The sequence below is a fragment of the Pelodiscus sinensis genome, chromosome 1 (assembly GCF_052426305.1).
Source record: "Pelodiscus sinensis isolate ZL-2025 chromosome 1, ASM5242630v1, whole genome shotgun sequence".
Taxonomy (NCBI): Eukaryota; Metazoa; Chordata; order Testudines; family Trionychidae; genus Pelodiscus; species Pelodiscus sinensis.
This window is the reverse complement of record NC_143052.1, coordinates 128,448,873-128,467,459: the sequence shown is the minus strand read 5'-3', so window position 1 is coordinate 128,467,459 and position 18,587 is coordinate 128,448,873. Positions and strand designations below refer to the sequence as shown.

The window sequence follows — 18,587 nt, the reverse complement described above, 5'->3', positions numbered from 1 at the left end:
CCCGTGGACGGCAGTTTGGGTTTATGAGGGGCTCAAAACATGATCCGGGGATAGGGTCCTTTGAACAGGGCCTCCACTGGGAACACGCTCCACAATGGCAAGGCATCTCCCTGGTGGGGTGAGCATTGAAAGACACAAGCGGATGGGCTAGCTGGAACAGAGGGGTACAGGGTGTCGGCGTTTCTAGCCTCCAGAGAGGAGGTGCTGGGAGCACCGGGGCATTGTATGAAAGAAGCTATTTGCATATATTTGCATGTATTTGCAACCACACTTAAGCTGCAGCCCTCAGCATGTGCTGTGAGTATCATTGTGGCTCCTGGGACTTCCAAAGTTGAGTAGCCCTGGTTTAGATAATACTTAGTCCTGTTTCAGAGCAGGTGACTGGACTAGTTGACCTATCGAGTCCTACACTGCTGTGATTCAATGGAGAAATCTCAATATACAGCTATATTAAAGACATAGTACAGTAAAGAGCCAAAGGTCTGGCTCCTTTAATGTTGAATAGTCAAGCAAGCACAGATTCTAAATTTCTACCATAGTTTGCTGATTCTTTAACTTGTTTCCTTCCCTTCCAGAGAAAAGAACAAACATCTCAGAGATGAACGAGACATGTTTTTCCAGGTAAACAAATACCATGTTTTTAATTTTGTCATGCAGCAATTAAGAAGGGTGTCAGAAATAGGACCTGGGGGCAAGAGACACATGTACTATTCCTCTTCCCTCACATGCTAGCTGTCTTCCCAGTTAAAAGCAAGACTTCTGGCAACAAAATGTATTTATTAAATAAAACTAAAAGCCATTGGAAGCCCAATATGTAGGATACTAAACTCAAGCTATTTTAGGGTCAGGGAGTGATTACTGAAGAACCTAGTTTATAAAAAGCAAAGGAGACAACATAAAAACATAAGACCGGCCATACTGGCTTAGACCAAAGGTCCATCTAGCCCAGTATCCTGTTTGCCGACAGTGGCCAATGCCAGGTGCCCCAGAGGGAGTGAACCAAACAGGTAATGATCACACAGGTAATCATCTCTCCTGCCATCCATCTGCAACCTCTGACAAACAGAGGTCTATGGACACCATTCCTTACCCATCCTGGCTAATAATAAGGAGGTAATTAGATAATCTTCAAATGGAACAATTACAATTCAATTGCATTTATCCAATCCATAGCAATCTCTTTGAGCATTTATATATCAGTGTAGCATCCGAGTCCTGAACACAGATCATTCTAAGACTCCTAGCTCCTGCTCAATGGACACAAGTCAATCCCATTGACTTTGTATCCTGCAGAAGGAGATTAGATCCCCAGGCCCTGAGAGATACCATGGCTTCCTTTTCTCTACTAAAGATCATTCAGGAGTATGAAGTTCAGTCTTTTGCAGAGGTGGCCTGTGTTTCCTTTCTCTAAAAGAAGGAGTGATACTGGATCAGATCAGCAGCTGGTATAAACCAGCATAGCTCTGTTGATTTCATTTATTTCAGTGACATGAGGCTGATTTACATTAGCTTATGATCTGGTCTTCTAGGTCTATAAGGAAGATTAATTGCTGAAGGATCTGGATTTTTCATGTGCTTTTTATTTATCACTCCAGGTTTTGAAACATTTTTCTCTCTGCTAATCCATCAATTTCTTTCTGTCACTCCCATCACTGTATTATCTAAACACTAGCAAAAAATAAACTGTTTTTATTAACCATAACAAATAGCAAGAGTACATTAGTAAGATAAATAATATGTTTCTGCAGAAATGTAAAACGAATGCTCCAAAAGCCAACTGGAACCAAAGATCAGGATCTATCATTGGCAAATATGTAGAGGGAAAGGCCTCACTTAAGAGGTAAGGACTTCATTTTGCTATTTGGCATATTTTGGAAAGTGATAGGGAAAATGCACAAAAGATGTAGAATGCATATTTCACCATGATTGTTCATGAAGCCACTACAGCTTGGAATGGCTAGTGTAATATCGATATTGTATGAACTACTAAGGTGCCAATCAGCACGTCATCTGAGTCTCTGTGATGGGGCAGACAGGCCACACTCTGGCAACGTGGGGCTTAATGAGGCAGAGAGACTGCACACCTGCCACAAAAGGGTTAAGGAAAGCCTGTGATCCAAATGATCCCCTTCCCTCCACTCCCCCACAGCTGGCCAATGCGAGGTGTGAGGAGGGAGTTAAAAGGATGACATCTAGCCTGCGTGAGGCCTGACCAGGAAGGAGAGCAGACTTCTGCTCCTCCCCTCTGCACGGCAAGTCCGAATGCAGTCGAGGGCATAAGGCAGCTTGCTAACTGAATGAAGCATTTGGAGGATGGATTGACTAGACCTCGGAAGATGGGCAAGAAGGGACTAGTTGTCCAAAGCCAAGCCAGGTACAGAAGGGTAGCATCCTGCCAACAAATCTTCAGCTGCATCTGATTTTTAGTTCACAGTTTTCCTTTTAGTTTTGTACCCTAACACACTGGAAGTGGTAGGACTCCTATGTGCTGCAGCAGGGGCTGGGGTTAAAGCACCATGGCAGCAGATGTGAAAGGAGTGACAGATCCTGCAGTAGGAGAGTCCTGGCCTGACAGGCTGCCTAGTCCAGTGGATCCCAACCTTTTTAAACCACGGACCAGCAAACTCATTCAAAAACTTTTGGTGGACTGGCACTGAAACATGTGCATATCTGTTATGGTAATCGATTTATTTCCATATTTCCATATTCAGTACGGGAATTAATTTTAAGGAATCATGTGTTATTTTACAGTGAATCCGTACGCACACAATACGTGTCATTGTGTGCATGGGAAGATTAAAATCATACATTGTGAAAGAGATGGCAGGCTTTGCAGAATAGTTCTGGTTTTCACTAATTTTTGGAGAGAGGCAAAGGGGTACAGCAGGCAGGGCAGGAGAATGGGGGCTGTGGCCAAGAGGAAGAAGTGAAGGAAAGAAAAGAAAAAGGGGAACCTAGCCGGGGAGAGGCTGGGCTGAAAGCAGTGGGCACTGACTCTGTCTTGAAGGGCCTCTCCCACCTTGTTCCCTCACCCCACCCCAGGGGGGCTCCGAGCCAGACCCCAGTGCTCAGGGCAGCTGGGTGGCCCTACTCAGCCATGCAGCCCAGCAGCCCCGCTCTGCCATGTGGGCTGGCTGCCCCCTCAGCATCCCCGGCCCCCGGAGCAGCCACCTGCCACACAACCCGCCGGCCGGGCTGCATGGATGCTCCAATAGGGACAGCCTCAGTGTGGCCTCGGCTCCAGCCGCAGCAGACCCGGCTGCCTGCCACACCACTCACCATGCTGCTGCCTGGGGAAATGGGCAAGAGGAGAAATTTTGTGTGTATGTGCAGGCATGCGCCTTATGGGAACTATGCTTCCTAGCAGGCGGGGCTCATTAGCAGCTGGGGGCATGGCCTGGCAGTATGCCACGGCCCGGCAGGCAGAGGTTCACAGTCCGCACCGGCCCGCAGACCGGCGGTTGGGAACCGCCGGCCTAATCAGCCCAGTTTCAGGGCTCTGTTTGAAAAAAAATTAGGATCAGATCTTCAACTATGACTCCCACACTGTTCATGCTGCTTGGGGCTGGAGAGAAAGGAGGTTCCGAGTCATCTTTAGGCTTCCTCAGTTGTGGGAGCAGCAGAAGCCAGTCCAGTATCTGATGTTACTTGGATCAGCATTAGTGTGGCATGATAACGTCAAGAGCTTCTGCTTGAGGAGTGCACCTCAGCCAATGATTGCCGACTAGCTGGGCTGCATAAGAATGTGGTTTGAATAAGACATGAGATTATGGACCATTTAAATCTGAATTATGGGATCTTAAATATGAAGTAAATGAGAACAGGATTAGGGGCTGCATGTCATTAATAAGCTACTCTTGGGCAAAACACCTGGGAAGGGCAGTAGAACATCATTTTGGGGATAGGTCCACAGCATGAGTCTGACAAAGTGTTGACATAAGCTAGTATTAATAGGCGGGCCTCCATAGATTTCAATGGAACTGTGCTGATTTATACCAGTTAGGTCAGAGATAGAAAGGTTTGGTTCATTTCGAACAAGCAGCCTGGGCAGCTTACAACAGCTACTTGAACCAGCTTAGGATGAGCCAAAATTCACTTTTATTCATGTCTGACTTTTCAGCCAAAAATATTACTATTGTTATTGCCTTTAGAATCACGCTACATATGTCGCCTTCCATACAATCAATACAATCAATTATTGTATTGATTTTACACACACATTCATGTTTAACTTACTTTTCAGTCATCAGTTGACTGTACGCTTTAACTCTATTGTACAGAACAGATAGTGTAATGGACCTGAGTGTGTACCTTGTTACACTAATTTAAGGCAGGAATAAATCCACTGGATGGAATTACACCAGTGTAAATGAAATAAAAATCAGGCCTAATATTGTTTGGTAACCTACCTGTTTCTGATCTTTCTTTAGCCAGTCCTCTGAAGAAGAAGATATTTTTAATAACTCGACAAGGAGGAGTTCTATTGGTTTTAATGGATATCTTTGTTCGGAGTCTGACCATGGTACTAATGGGGGAATGCCTCAAACAAAACATCTGCAGAGAATAATATCCATTGAAGAAGATCCCTTACCCCAGCTTCTTGAGAGACCAGTCGGGAAGCAATTAAGCATGTGGACAGAAGAAAATGACAATGCCTCCCCAGAAAAGGAAGTAGATGAAAAACAAATTGTACCATCATTAGACCACACACCATCATTTCTTAGAGAGCAGCCAGTAGGGAAAGAAACACAGTCAAAAGTAAGGGGTTGACTTATCTTCAGTGGAAGTGGAGGGTATAATGTAATTTTTTTTCACAAACCAAAATCATTTGACTTCCCTTTTATAGACACAAGTTCCATCTATACAATTTGGATGCATATTTTGATGCTCCAATTGATTCATGCATGCTGATCTGATTACTTAGGCCTCTGACTACTTGATTGCATAATGCACCTAAATTCAGACTTGTGCCTAAAATTCATTTTGAAGATGCAAAAATGAAGATGCCAGGCATCAGCTGAAAATACATGCAAGGATTATGATAGTGAGGATTTAAACAACCGTGTGAATTCAAATGATGTTTTCTATATTAATTGCATGAGGACATTTCTCACAGTCTTTATAAGATCAAAATCAGATCAGCACCAAGCAACTAATGGTGGTTCAGGAAAAATCTCACTGGATATGTTCAAAGAGGAGATGAGACAGCCAACTATGAGTGACTGTTGAAAATCTTGAAATCTGACCTGATGATGAGATTAGGAAATGGCACTAGAGGATCCTTTAAGGGACAGAGTAGGATAAAGAAAGAAACAGCCCTTAATGAACATGTCCATTGAAACTGTGTCCTTTTTGCGGGGGGTCAAACTTGAAATTTTGATTAAATTTTGAACAACTATTTATAGCTGATGGAAAAGTGAGATTTTTTTTTTTTTTTTTGCAAAACTTCATGAGAAAAATGTACCCTGCTTTTTGGGTCAAAATTGGAATACTTTTTTTCACTGAAAAATCAAAATTCAGAACATTTCTTCTAGCTCTAACCTTACATTAATGCTCACAATGGAAACCCAAACTCAAATGTGCACAGTCCTGGCTTTATAAAATCACCTCCAGGGTAACTCTGCCGTGAAAAACCTTACTCACACTCTTACTGTCTTGTAAGCAAAGGTATCTACTAGCTAATTTTAGTAGAGCTATTAAGTGTGATCCATTGTTTGATTCCTGAAGTATATATTTAAAAGATTAAGGTGTGGAAAAATAGGTATAATCAATCTTAACTACATAGCTCTCCTTTCTGAAAGAAGCAGGTATTATGCACATCTTTAAAACAATCATAAAATGATGCTGTGGTTACATAATAACTATTATAATTGGCATACTTTGTCATAAAGTATAACCAAGTTACAGACATGTTTTTCAATTTAAAAAGGAAAGCTCATCAGAACTGCTTAGATCATTAATGTGCAATAGCCATAAGGTTCTTTGTACTGTTCTCTCAATAGAAGTAGCCTCAATTATTGGAAACTTCTTACTCTGAACCCACTGGATCTTTCCTCCACTTACAATCAAGTGGACCTTTCTCCTGAACTCCTAACTGCTGAACTCACCATTTAATTAATAGTAAGATGTCCTAGCTATCTGTCAGAAAGCATATTATTATCATGCTGTTGCACATTAAAGATTTAAACCAGAGAATTGGCTTATTAGTGACACTAACTGACAATTGGAAAATCTATTAGCAGGTTTCTTAAACAAATTGATACCAGGAACTTGAAACATTGAGATAGCTCAGGATTTCCCCCTAGTCCTTTTTGTACTTTAGAAGAGAGATGCAACAATTTTATTTGAGAACTAGGATGGTCCAGTGGCTCAGCCATGTGAGTAGGACTTTCAAGATTGAGGTTCTCATCTCAGTTGTGTGACTGGCCTGCTAGGTGATCCAGGGCATGTCATGTCCCCTCTTTGCAATTCTGTTTCCCCTCTCATCCTTTGTCAGTTCTGTCAATTTTGAATGTACGGTCTTTGGGCTAGGTTCATGCTTGTGTGTTTGTACAGTTCCTACCCTGAATGGGCCCTTAACTTCAGCTGAGGGTTCTAGGACATACTGTAATATAAATTAATAACAATAATAAGGAATGCCTAGCCAATTTTCTGCCCACAGATGGGCACGCTGGCATCCACTGATATCTCTGGGAGCTATTGATGTGAAGCCCATGGGAAGAATTTGGCTGCACTGGCATGTGTTATATATTGCACAGCATGTTTTGTATATCCCTGCTTCCCAGAGTCTAGACCCACCTCCAAGCAGCATATCACTGAAATTAGAGAGGGCAAAGTCCAACCAGGTCATCTAGCTCAACTCACTTCCCATAAAGGACTGCCCCATTATAGCAAGGACTCTTGCGCCCTTCAGTCCCAGCTGTGTAGTGGAGGTCATGCAGAGCCTCCTCCTCCAGCACCCACATTACACAAACTGGATGATGATTGTCATTGGCAATAGGCTCGAGGATCAGGATGTGTATGTGTGTGTTTATTGCTGACAGCCTAAAGGTGCAATGTAGTTTGAGTTTTCAATCTAAAAGGATAAGGGAGCGAGAAATAAGAAATCACAGGACTGTTATAACAATGGCTGTTGTTCAAACAGATGAAGATAGAGAGCTAGATGGCTATTTGCTCCAAATGTTGTCCCTGGTAAAAGGACTTCTTGCAGTTAAGGGACACTGTGGAGAACTTTTTCTTGTAGTACAAATATAACTATTTTTCCCCATGATAATTCAGTACTTCCTTCACAGCAGTACCAAATATTGGGCAGTCTGGATTTCTACCTGGCACTGAAGGGAAAGCCAGGCAGACTGCCTGTCTGGGCCAGCTCTCTGTACCCTCTTGCATGTGTTGGAATGCTCACTTTGCATTAAAAGGGGAATCACTCTGCCTCTTTTTCGACAGAATTAGTAATGTGCTCCCCACCTTGCCTTCCCCCTTTCTCCTCTCTGTCCTAGAGCAGCAGATGGTTCTGGCCCCCACTGCAAACTCACTGGTGCTGCTTCATTTTCCACTGCTGCTGAAAATAGAAGGGAAGGGATTTGGGAATAATGATTCCCTTAAAAATGGAATACTGTAGAAATATTCTTCTCCAGCATCCCCATTCAATTTAATCTAAAGAACATGGAAAACATGCAGGCAAAATAAATTATTCTTCCCACATACTTGAGGAGCTAAGAGGTGATTAATAGCTGGATTAACTGGTCCTGGTGTATATCGGCATTCAGCAGTAACTCTATGGAAGCTCATGAATCTATACATTGCAGCAACTGAGAACACAATTAGGCAATAAAAAATATTAGACAGTTTATAAATGTGCTTGTGTTCTCCAGACACACAGTCCATGATATGTATAAAGTTTAGTGTGAGGTTGGTCTTCTGAACAGAGTTGTGCAGAGCGTATTGGTTTGGATTTGCAGGGATAAATGCAAAACTTTTTGTTTCGGCTCACATGGGACTTTCATCCCAAAATAGCCTGGGAATTAGATAGAATTGTTAAATCCATGCAATTATAAAACTAGTCTGACAGCCATATTTTTTTTCTGGTTTGAACTAAAAAGAAAATTACATTGACTCAAAAAGTTGAGCTCAAAGATGCTAGAAATTCTTGGGAAAAAAACACAACTTTGATACAAATTCAATACTTCATTCCTTTTGTTACGTGGCAAAAAGGCTCACAACTCACAGCTAGGAACACTACAGAGACTTCCACTAAAACTAAGGGAGGGCAGACTGGACATTCCTATTATCTTTAAGGTAAAAAAATAAACAATACTCTTTTAAAAAGCCACAATGAACCAAACAACAAACTCTTAAGGTTATTTCAAAAGTCATCAAAGAAGGAGAAAGGATACAGCCTCATTTTTTTTCCACTTTGCAGATCATCTTTAAGTCTTTACAAATTAGAAAAGACAACAGAGTTCAGAGTCACAGTTTAAATTGTCAACTAACTTTTGTGGTTTTTTTGAAGGAGGAGAGAATATATTCTGCCCCCGATCGCTTATTCAAGATTATTTTTGTTGGCAATTCAAGTGTGGGAAAGACTTCATTTTTACAGCGATTCTGTGAAGATCATTTTTCCGCAGGCACATCTGCTACAGTGGGTAAGTTTAAGAAACATTATGATAATTATTACAGTAGTACCGGGGAGGTTCTAGCCAAGGGTCTGTTCCTATTGTGCTAGGAGCTGTACAAACGCATAGTGAAAGAAAGTTCTTGTTGTGAAAAGAGAGAGCAAAGGAACAGAGAAGTGATGTGAGTTACCTGAGATCACAAAGCAGATTAGTAGAAGAATTGAAATTAGAACCAGCGGTGGAATCCGTGGCTCATTGAAATCATTGGCAAAACTCTCATTGGCTTCAAGGGAGCCAGGATTTTTCCTCAGGTCTCCTTGCTTCTATTTTAGTACCCCCATACACTAGATCACACTGCATCCCAAAAGATTAATAAAAGTTTTGGCTTATGTCAGATGTAATTGTGACCATCACTGAATAATAATTACCTAATTTCCAGGAGATGAGGAGAGGGAAGCTTTGTGAAGAGCAAAACAGAAAATGCTAGCAACAAGTTTGCAAAGCTGGGTGCTTAAATGATGCCAATATGGCTTGCGCTTGTAACCAAGCACTTGCAGGCCAGACCTTCAGGCTATGTCTACACTATGGGTTTTGCCGGAAGAGGCAATGCAAATGAAGCGCGGATTAGCATTTTCTCATGCTTCATTTGCATAATATCTTCCAATCCATTTTTGCACAAGATCTTGCGCAAAAAAGGGGGTTTTGCACAAAAATAAAATGTCCACACTGCTTGTTTTTGTGCAAAAAAACCTCTTGCGCAAAAACGGATCGGAAGAGATTATGCAAAGGAAGTGCAAGAAAATGCTAATCCGCGCTTCATTTACATTGCCTCTTCCAGCAAAACCCGTACTGTAGCCTCAGATTAGATGCATAATTTCCTGAGACTTTCAGAAGGAAGATATCAATGTAGATTTGTGGCTGCAGCTTAAATAGCTAGCTTTTAAATATAACCTCGAAAATGCAAGTCATTCATTATACCTGCGAGTCACACCAGGATGTGGGTTGTTATTTGACTGGCCTGCAAATATAGATAAACCAAAAGTAAATGTATAAAGATAAGCACTTCTGACAAGAGTGACAGAGCAGACTCCATAGAACAACTGGTCAGTCATACAGAACCTTGACAAACCCAGACGCAACTCCAATTCACTTCTGCGAAACTAGTTTCTTGTAGTGGAAACATCCTCCACAATCCATCTGAATTTTATGATTAGTTACTGATGGTATTAGGATCAGAAAAGCCAGTGACAGGAATCCCAGTAGCATCAGTGGTGCCACAGAAAATCCTAGAAGAACGTTGCAGAAGAGGGCAGTGTAACCTACTTGTTAGAGCAAGTCTTATCAATATCCAGAAGTTGTATAAATCAAAACTGAAGAACATTTATTTAAGAATACTAGGCAAAATTTTCAAATGTGCCTATATTGGTTACCAGCCTCAGTCCCCTTGACTTTCCATGGCAAATGGGATCCTAAATCACTTGGGCCTTTTAAAAATTTACTCCAGATGAATGACATTTTGTAAGTTACATTTATTAACACATTTACATTTAATATGTTTATGTTATTACTTTAAATATATCACATAAAAGCTTCTGACTATTTTTATTATCAGCTAATTGTAAAGGGCCAGAATTTATTGCATGCCTTCTGAACCAATGAACACAGATTAGAAATATTTGTGGCATGTTTGAACATGATGCTGTTAACTTAAACTACTATGAACCTGATCAGATAATCAGAAATGAAACTGAGTGTATAAAGAGACAACATATGCTGTGTTCATAGGTATTGATTACTGTGTGAAAACAGTGCCAATGGATAACAGCCAAGTAGCCCTGCAACTCTGGGACACAGCTGGGCAGGAACGGTGAGAAACTGTCTTAACTTTCTAAGTCTCCTATTCTGTGAATTTATACAACAACAGCCTTGGGCTCAATCCTGCTTCCCACTAGAGAGGAGAATTAGTTCAGCAAAAGTGAGGGTAGGCCTTGATCCTTTCCCAGCAGGATCAGTATCTGCTAACAGGGGCTATGTCTACATTACTCTGTTCTTCCGGAAAAAGCTACGCAAATTGCAAACCACAATTTGCAAAACTTTTTTCTGCTTCTTTTTTCAGAAGAGGCTTTTCTGACATTTGGCCCATCTACACTGAAAAAAACCCTTTTTTGGAACATCCCTGCTTCCTTGTAAAATGAGGTTTACAGGGATGCCGAAAACGCACGTCTGCTCTTCCGAAAAAAATTTCCTAAGAGCAGATGTGTTCCCTGGACACAGCATAGTTTTTCCGGGAAACCTCCAGTATTCCGGAAAAACTCTGCAGTGTAGACGTAGCCAGAGCCAGGAGAGCCAGCCTGTTGTAAAGTTTCTGAAAGAACTTGTCTCACAAGGAGCAGAACTGATTAAAAATATTCTGTCATTCCATCAGGTTTTTTCAACTAAAAATTACTTTTTAAGAAAATGAACGTTTTCACACACAAAATACCCGATTCCCTTTCAACTTTTCAGGGGTTCATTGAAAGACCAAAAATGAAAAACATTAATTTTGATTGGAAAAAAAAGTTGAAAATAAAAAATTATTCAATGATCAAGTGAAAAACTGACTAATTTTTTACATAGAGGAGTGAGAAATCCTTGCAATAGCACACCAAGTGCAGTTCGGAAGATATGAAGTATGGGTTCAGAGCATATGTACTATCACCAGCTGGACAAGAACAGAAAGACAAGGGAAAGGGTCAGCAGCAGGATTTTTTAAAACACTGCACACTTTTGTTTTTTGTTTTTATCTTTTAGTCATTGACATTGTGAGTTCCATACATGGAACTTCCACCAAATGAGAAAAAGAATAAGCTATTTTGGGATAGATGAAAAGGAGAAGGATAATAAATCTAGAAAGCCCTGAATTTGTTCCCTCACCATATTTCTCAGTATAGTTAAATTTCCCCTTCCTATTGACACTACATTCTGTTGGAAACTGTTCACTCATCTAGTATGTGGGATTGTCAAGGATAACAGGAGAGGTTTCATGTGTAAAAGAAAGGAAAAATCCACTCTGATTGTCCTTGAGCTTAAATGTGTCCTCTGAGTATAAATTCATATTTGTAAATGAAGCTTTGGTCTGCCAGCTGTTACTCATGTGAATAAACCTTACTATGGCAACACGGTGAGCTTTTCCCCCATCTCTGCCAGTGACTAGCCACTTAAACGTGTCTATCCCTGCATTCACTGTGCATCCCTAAAGGAGTGTAATAAGCTTAACTGCCTTTGTAAATTACTATAAGATTTGGAAATGAAAAGAGCTACAGGTGTACTGTTGTTACAGCTCATGTCCTGGTGACGTCACTAGGACTACTTACGTGAGTTGGGATTACACATACGAGTGGGGCTTATATATTGGTGAGCCAAACTGAGCTTATATAAGAATGCAAATGTTCTATCTAGATCCCTGTGTGTAAATCTTCAGTGCTTCAGGATTGAAGAGTTGGTGTGTAGCTTCTGACCATTAAACTGTTATCCATATTGTCACATTGCTACTGCTCTAAGACAAAGGGCTATAAACACATTCTTGTTTGCAGGTACCGGAGTATTACCAAGCAGTTTTTCAGAAAAGCTGATGGTGTCATTGTGATGTATGATATAACAGCAAAAGACACATTCACAGCTGTCAAGCAGTGGTTGGTGAGCATTGAGGTAAGAGGACATAGCTTTCAGTCTAAACTGCTCTGGCCACAGCCTTCAAGTCCTTGAGGTCATGCATGTCAAACAGTATCCACTGTAAATTCTGTAAAACTGGTTTATTTTATAGGATTCAGCTTCCTGGGGGAAAAACAAGTTGTAGAATATCTTGTTTTTACTCTCTGCTGCCTACCAGTCATCGTCCCTGCTCCCAAAGAGCTTTTTGCAACTCAGAAATGCGACTGTGTATTCAAATCTTATGGCAATAAGCAGTGTGCTAATGTATGTAACATTGCTATCTGTGCTGGCCACTAGGTGGCCTCTGTACTTTGGAGCTAGGCTCAATTCTTCAAATACTTACTACTGTCAGTTGCCCTGACAACTGTGAGTAGCCCCACTGAAGTAAACCCAGGATTAAGCATTTTCAGGATCAGGCCCTTATTTATCATGTTTTCTGAACAATTAAATATTTTATAACAATTCAACACATAAAAATAGCTTTAGAAGATAATTTTAGTTTTGATCAGGAAACATAGCCTTCTTTTTCAATTCCAATATTTTATACATTTGATTCATCTTGACTGACAAATTTTGAGAGATATTAACTGGCACTGAGTTCAAGACATATGGTCAAATCCATTGCCTTTAATTCAGGCAATATGCATACATAATCATGTAATGAATTTAGTCTCTGGTGTACACTTGGTAATATACTCATTCTCATAGTGTTATACATGGTAATAAATACCACTTCTCATAATTAAATTTGATCAAATGTATTATCTCTATTTACATTATGCACGTTGATTGTATAATTGGCTCCAAATGCAGTTGTTTCATGCCTATCTAAATGGAAAAGTAGTTGGCAGGCACCTGGGGCTTTATGTAGCACAGTCTTTCTTTCTTTCTTTCTTTCTTTCTTTCTTTCTTTCTTTCTTTCTTTCTTTCTTTCTTTCTTTCTTTCTTTCTTTCTTTCTTTCTTTCTTTCTTTCTTTCTTTCTTTAAATCTGAATGTTTTTGGAGCTGCACTGTTATTCAAGGAATGTCCAGTATGGTAATGCATTTCTCCCACACAATAACTCCTTTATTCCTTTTGTCCAATTCTGATGCCTGATGTAATTCTTCATAAAAAAACACTTTACTTGCCTGTTACATCTTCAGTATTTTCATTTTTATGTTGGCATCTAGTGGGATTTGGCTGTGCTTCATATGTAATCATTTTTAAAAATATTTGAATGATGTTGACATATTGTGTGCCGTATAGATTAGTGTTCTTTGCTCTGCAGGAGGCAACTGGAGAAAATATACCTGTCCTATTGCTGGGTAATAAAACCGATAATGAAAAAGAACGAGAAGTCCCTTATGGACTAGGAGAACATCTAGCCAAGGTACAGTATGGAGAAGGGAATCGGTAATAAAAACTAATAGATGAAAGCATTTAAAGAATGTTGGATTATATATAGAAATTCAAGTTATTGTTTTTAAAAAGGCAATTGCTTTTAGAAGGGGAAAAACCCCTTTGATACTTATTAGTCAATCTTCATAAAACATTTCTACCAAGCAGTTATTTGATATATTTTGTACCTTAATTACCTAACTAAAAATGAAAAATGTCCAGCATTTGTTATTGTTTGTCATTGTTATTATTTGTCAAATTATTTTCTGAACATCTTACAGACTGTGGTTTTACTGTGAATTGTAAGTACTGATCATAATTAATGTGTAGTTGGTCACCCAAGTCACACTATGGTGTTTCTGATCCATGATTAGATAATTATTTTTTTTTAGACAGGAGAATAATCACTGAATAGTGAATGATGGGATATCACCTTAGGGATTTTCTTACAGAGGCACCTTTTGTCTCCCAGTCCCTGCTCCTGATTTTTCACACTTGCTATCTGGGTACCCTAAGTTGATTAGCAAATAACAAAAGCATTTGCTCACACAGATACTATGTTTTCATTGAGGTGTGTAGTGAATATGAAGTTAAATGAATGACAGTACCTACAAAAGATTAATCTATATATAGAAATCAGTTGTCCAAATCTTGATGACAAAGTGAACTAAAAGGGGCAGAAATATGTCTTCATCAAAATTAAAATAGATGTCTAATTCCACAAATATGTCTGCAAATACATTTTCCCACTGTTCACTATTTATTGGTAACAGATTTACTAGGCTGTCCAAAATGCAATGAAGACAATGCAAGCAATATTTAGCCCTGTGAACATATTTTGAAGAGTTAGGTCTGTGGGGGTATGTCTACACTACTAAGTTAATTCGAACTAACGGATGTTAGTTCGAATTAACTTTGATAGGCGCTACACTAGCGCTCCGCTAGTTCGAACTTAATTCGAACTAGCGGAGCGCTTAGTTCGAACTAGGTAAACCTCATTGTACGAGGACTAAGCCTAGTTCGAACATACTAGTTCGAATTAAGGGGTGTGTAGCCCCTTAATTCGAACTAGTGGGAGGCTAGCCCTCCCCAGCTTTCCCTGGTGGCCACACTGGCCAACAGCAGGGAAACTCTATTGCCCCCGCCCCCCGGCCCCGGACTCCTTAAAGGGGCACTGGCTGGCTACGGTGCCCGTGTCAGGTGCAAGCCTGCCAGCACCCAGCCAGCAGACCCTGCACCTGGCACGGCTCGAGCCAGCCACCAGATACCCCCCAGCCCTCCCCCTCTTCCCAGGACGAGGCTAGCGGCTCCTGGGAGCTTGCCCAGGACCACAAGAGGTGGGCACCCACCTGGTCCAGTGCAGACATCATGGACCTTGTCCACGAACTCTGCACTAGGCACAGGAAAGTGGCCGTCTAGGGCAGGAGAGCTGCCAGCCTGGCCACCCAAGAGCAGGTTTGCATGAAAATCAAGGTGGTCCACTGAGAACCCCAACCCTGAGCCCTGAGCTTAGAATGGCCGTACTGGGTCAGACCAAAGGTCCATCTAGCCCAGTAGCCTGTCTGCCGACAGCGGCCAATCCTAGGGACCCTGGAGGGGATGGACCAAAGACAGTGACCAAGCCATTTGTCTCGTGCCATCCTTCTCCAGCCTTCCACAAACTTCGGGCAGGGACACCACTCCTACCCCCTGGCTAATACCACTCCATGGACCCAACCTCCATGAATTGATCTCACTTCTCTTTAAACTCTGTTCTATTTCTAGCCTTCACAGCCTCCTGCAGCAAGGAGTTCCACAGGTTGACTATTTGCTTTGTGAAGAAGAACTTTCTGTTATTAGTCTGAAGCCTGCTACCCATTCCTTTCCTTTGGGGTCCTCTAGTCCTCCAATTATGGGAACTAATGAAGAACTTTTCTGTATGCACCCTCTCCACCCCACTCATGCTTTTATAGACCTCTATCATAGCCCCCCTCTATCTCCTCTTTTCTAAGCTGAAAAGTCCCAGTCTCTTTAGCCTCTCTTCATATGGGACCTGTTCCAAACCCCTGATCATTTTAGTTGCCCTCCCCTCTCCCACACTCTCTCTTCCCCTCTCCCACCTCCTTTTCCCAGTCTGCCTGAGTTCTGTTCAATAAAGAGAGTTTCTATTTTTGAACACACATGTCCTTTATTTTGTACATCAGGAAGGGGGGCTAGGGAGGGGTAAGTGGAAGGAGGTGAGGGAGGGATGGGGTATGAGCCCCCAATGGGGAGGACTGGGCTGGCTCTGCGGGCTTCTGGGGGTGGAACTTCTCCTGCAGCCCCCCAATTGCCCCCTCTCCCCAGATGGCAGCCTGCGGCAAGTGCAGCCGATCTGATAGCCGAGTGCTGTGATGTGCCCAGTGGGTACTCTGGGCAATCCAAGCCAGGACTGCTTTGCAAGCGGGGCACCCCTGAGAACTGTGTGTCCGGGGTGGGGGTCGGGTCCCTTTAAGCACAGCCCTCGGCTAGCCTGAGACAGCAGCTCCACGCTCTAAGTCCTCATCTGATGCCCTGCCGGCACTGCTTCTGGCCATCCTTAACCCCGGTTCAGGGTCCACTCTGTGTGGACATGCTAGTTTGAATTAGCAAAACGCTAATTCGAGCTAGTTTTTTAGTCTGGATGCGTTAGTTCGAATTAGCTTAGTTCGAATTAACTAATTCAAACTAAGTTAGTTCGAATTAGTGCTGTAGTGTAGACATACCCTGGGTTACCTTTGATCAATACAGAGACCAATAATAATTTATCTCCATATATAAGTCTTGTGGTTGTATATGGCTTATATTTTGTGTTCAAAAGATGAGGAAGGGTGCTTTCTTATTTAGTGCCTGATCCTACTTCCAGTGTAGCAAGTTACAAAATTTCTATTGACTTCAGTGCCAAACTATCAGCTCACTAGTACTTAAAAGTTTCTGGTTTTAGCAAATGTGTTTGATTTTTGTGTAAGTATCCAAATGCAGGTACAGTTTCAGGGCCTGTAGGTCACTTTCTAGGAAGGACTCTAAGGGTATGTCTACACTAGCCACCATAGTTGGAGCTAGGGTGGCTAATGTAGTCATTCAAACTTGCAAATGAAGTCTGGTATTAAAATATCCCGGGCTTTATTTGCATGTTCCCGGGCGCCGCCATTTTTAAATGCCCAGTAGTTCGGACTCCCTGCCCACGGCTACACGCGGCACGGGCTAGGTAGTTCGAACTAAAGCCCCTAATTTCGACTACCGTTACTCCTCAGTATTAGGGGCTTGAGTTCGAACTACGTAGCCCGTGCTGCGTGTAGCCGCGGGCAGGGAGTCCGAACTACTGGGCATTTAAAAATGGTGGCGTCCGGGAACATGCAAATAAAGCCCAGGATATTTTAATCCCGGGCTTCATTTGCAAGTTCGAATGACTACATTAGCCACCCTAGCTCCAACTACAGTGGCTAGTGTAGACATACCCTAAGGTAATATTATTGAAGCCTTATACAAAAAGCAAATTACACATAAAAGGTAAATGGAGGGAGTGGGGGGCTATTTGTCATTTAGGTCTTTTTAAAAAGGGGCAACTCGTAAAACCAAAAGCGACCAGGAGTCCTGTGGCACCTTCGAGACTAACAGATGTATTGGAGCATACGCTTTCGTGGGCAAAGAACCATTTTGTCTGTTAGTCTATAAGGTGCCACAGGACTCCTTGTTGCTTTTGCAGATCCAGACTAACACGGCCACCCCTCTGATACTTCATAAAAACAAGATGAATCACTCTGAGGTGCAGAGCTTGCAGTCTACAAGGTCATTAAGTGTTACATGGCATGTAAGGAAACCAAGGTTACATCTACACTGCAAGCTTCTTGCACAAGAACTGTTTTGCAGAAGAGTTCTCGCATAAAAGGTCTTGCACAAGAGTGCATCCACACTGCCATGTGCTTTTGCGCAAGAGATGTGCTTTTGCGCAAGAGTGTCCATGGCAGTGTGGACACTCTCTTGCGCAAGAAATCTCTGATGGCTATTTTAGCCATAGCGGTTTCTTACACAAGAAACCCCTGTTGCCCATCCATACTGCCCTCTTGCTCAAGAGCTCTTATTCCTCACGGGGAGAGGAATAACTCTTGCGCAAGAAGCCCTCTGTTCTGACACTTTACTTTAAATTTACATGTGCAAGAATGTGCATGCAGTGTAGATGCTCTGCAAGTTTTTGCACAAGAACGGTCGTTCTTCCACAAGAAGCCTGCAGTGTAGACGTAGCCCAAATGTTTTACAAATGTAACATAAAACAATGTCAAATGAAAAATGATAACAGTCAAATGAATGAATACTGTATTCATTAGACTGCATTGCTTGATGGAGCAAGAGGAAGGAGTGATCAGTGACAATTTGTCTTTTGAAAAGCTGCAAGATTTACTTAAATTATAGCAATTTGCTTGTTGAGCTTATAATGATTTACTTTAATGGAATATTAATTACTGCTAAATGGCAATGTAATTCCTATGAAACCACATATGACATCTCCATTAAGGAATCCATTGCAGTTGCTTACTTACATGAATTACTCCTAGAGCACTCAGACTACATTGGATCAAATCCTCATCTGATGTGTAAATCTCCACAGCTTCATTAACATCAAAGGGGAGCATCTACACAGCAGCTTTATTTCAGAATAACTGACATTATCTTGAAATAACGAAATGCACGTCCACACAACAAGCCATTATTTTGAAATAATGGCGAGCTGGAGGACTTCTTACTCTGATTCCTGTAACTCTTATTTCATGAGGAGTAAGGGAAATCAAAGGAAGAATGTTCTTCCTTAGACTTCCTGCTGTGTCGACAGCTCCAAAAGCAATTGACATAGCTGAAGTTGCATAGCTTAATTCAGATTTTGCCCTGCTGTGTACACATGCCCAAAGAAG

At 41.6% G+C, this 18,587-nt stretch overlaps 1 protein-coding gene across 3 annotated transcripts in view; it reads left to right on the top strand.

The window, feature by feature from the left end:
• The window catches only part of CRACR2A (calcium release activated channel regulator 2A), a 124,454-nt gene that overhangs the window by 98,297 nt on the left and 7,570 nt on the right, over positions 1-18,587 (top strand). For all 3 annotated transcript variants that reach the window (XM_075900589.2, XM_075900595.2, XM_075900586.2), the window contains 7 exons: positions 576-621; positions 1,749-1,840; positions 4,431-4,758; positions 8,513-8,645; positions 10,401-10,482; positions 12,188-12,302; positions 13,574-13,675. In XM_075900589.2, coding sequence (XP_075756704.2) covers positions 576-621; positions 1,749-1,840; positions 4,431-4,758; positions 8,513-8,645; positions 10,401-10,482; positions 12,188-12,302; positions 13,574-13,675 — 898 coding nt within the window. The remainder of the gene's footprint in view (positions 1-575; positions 622-1,748; positions 1,841-4,430; positions 4,759-8,512; positions 8,646-10,400; positions 10,483-12,187; positions 12,303-13,573; positions 13,676-18,587) is intronic.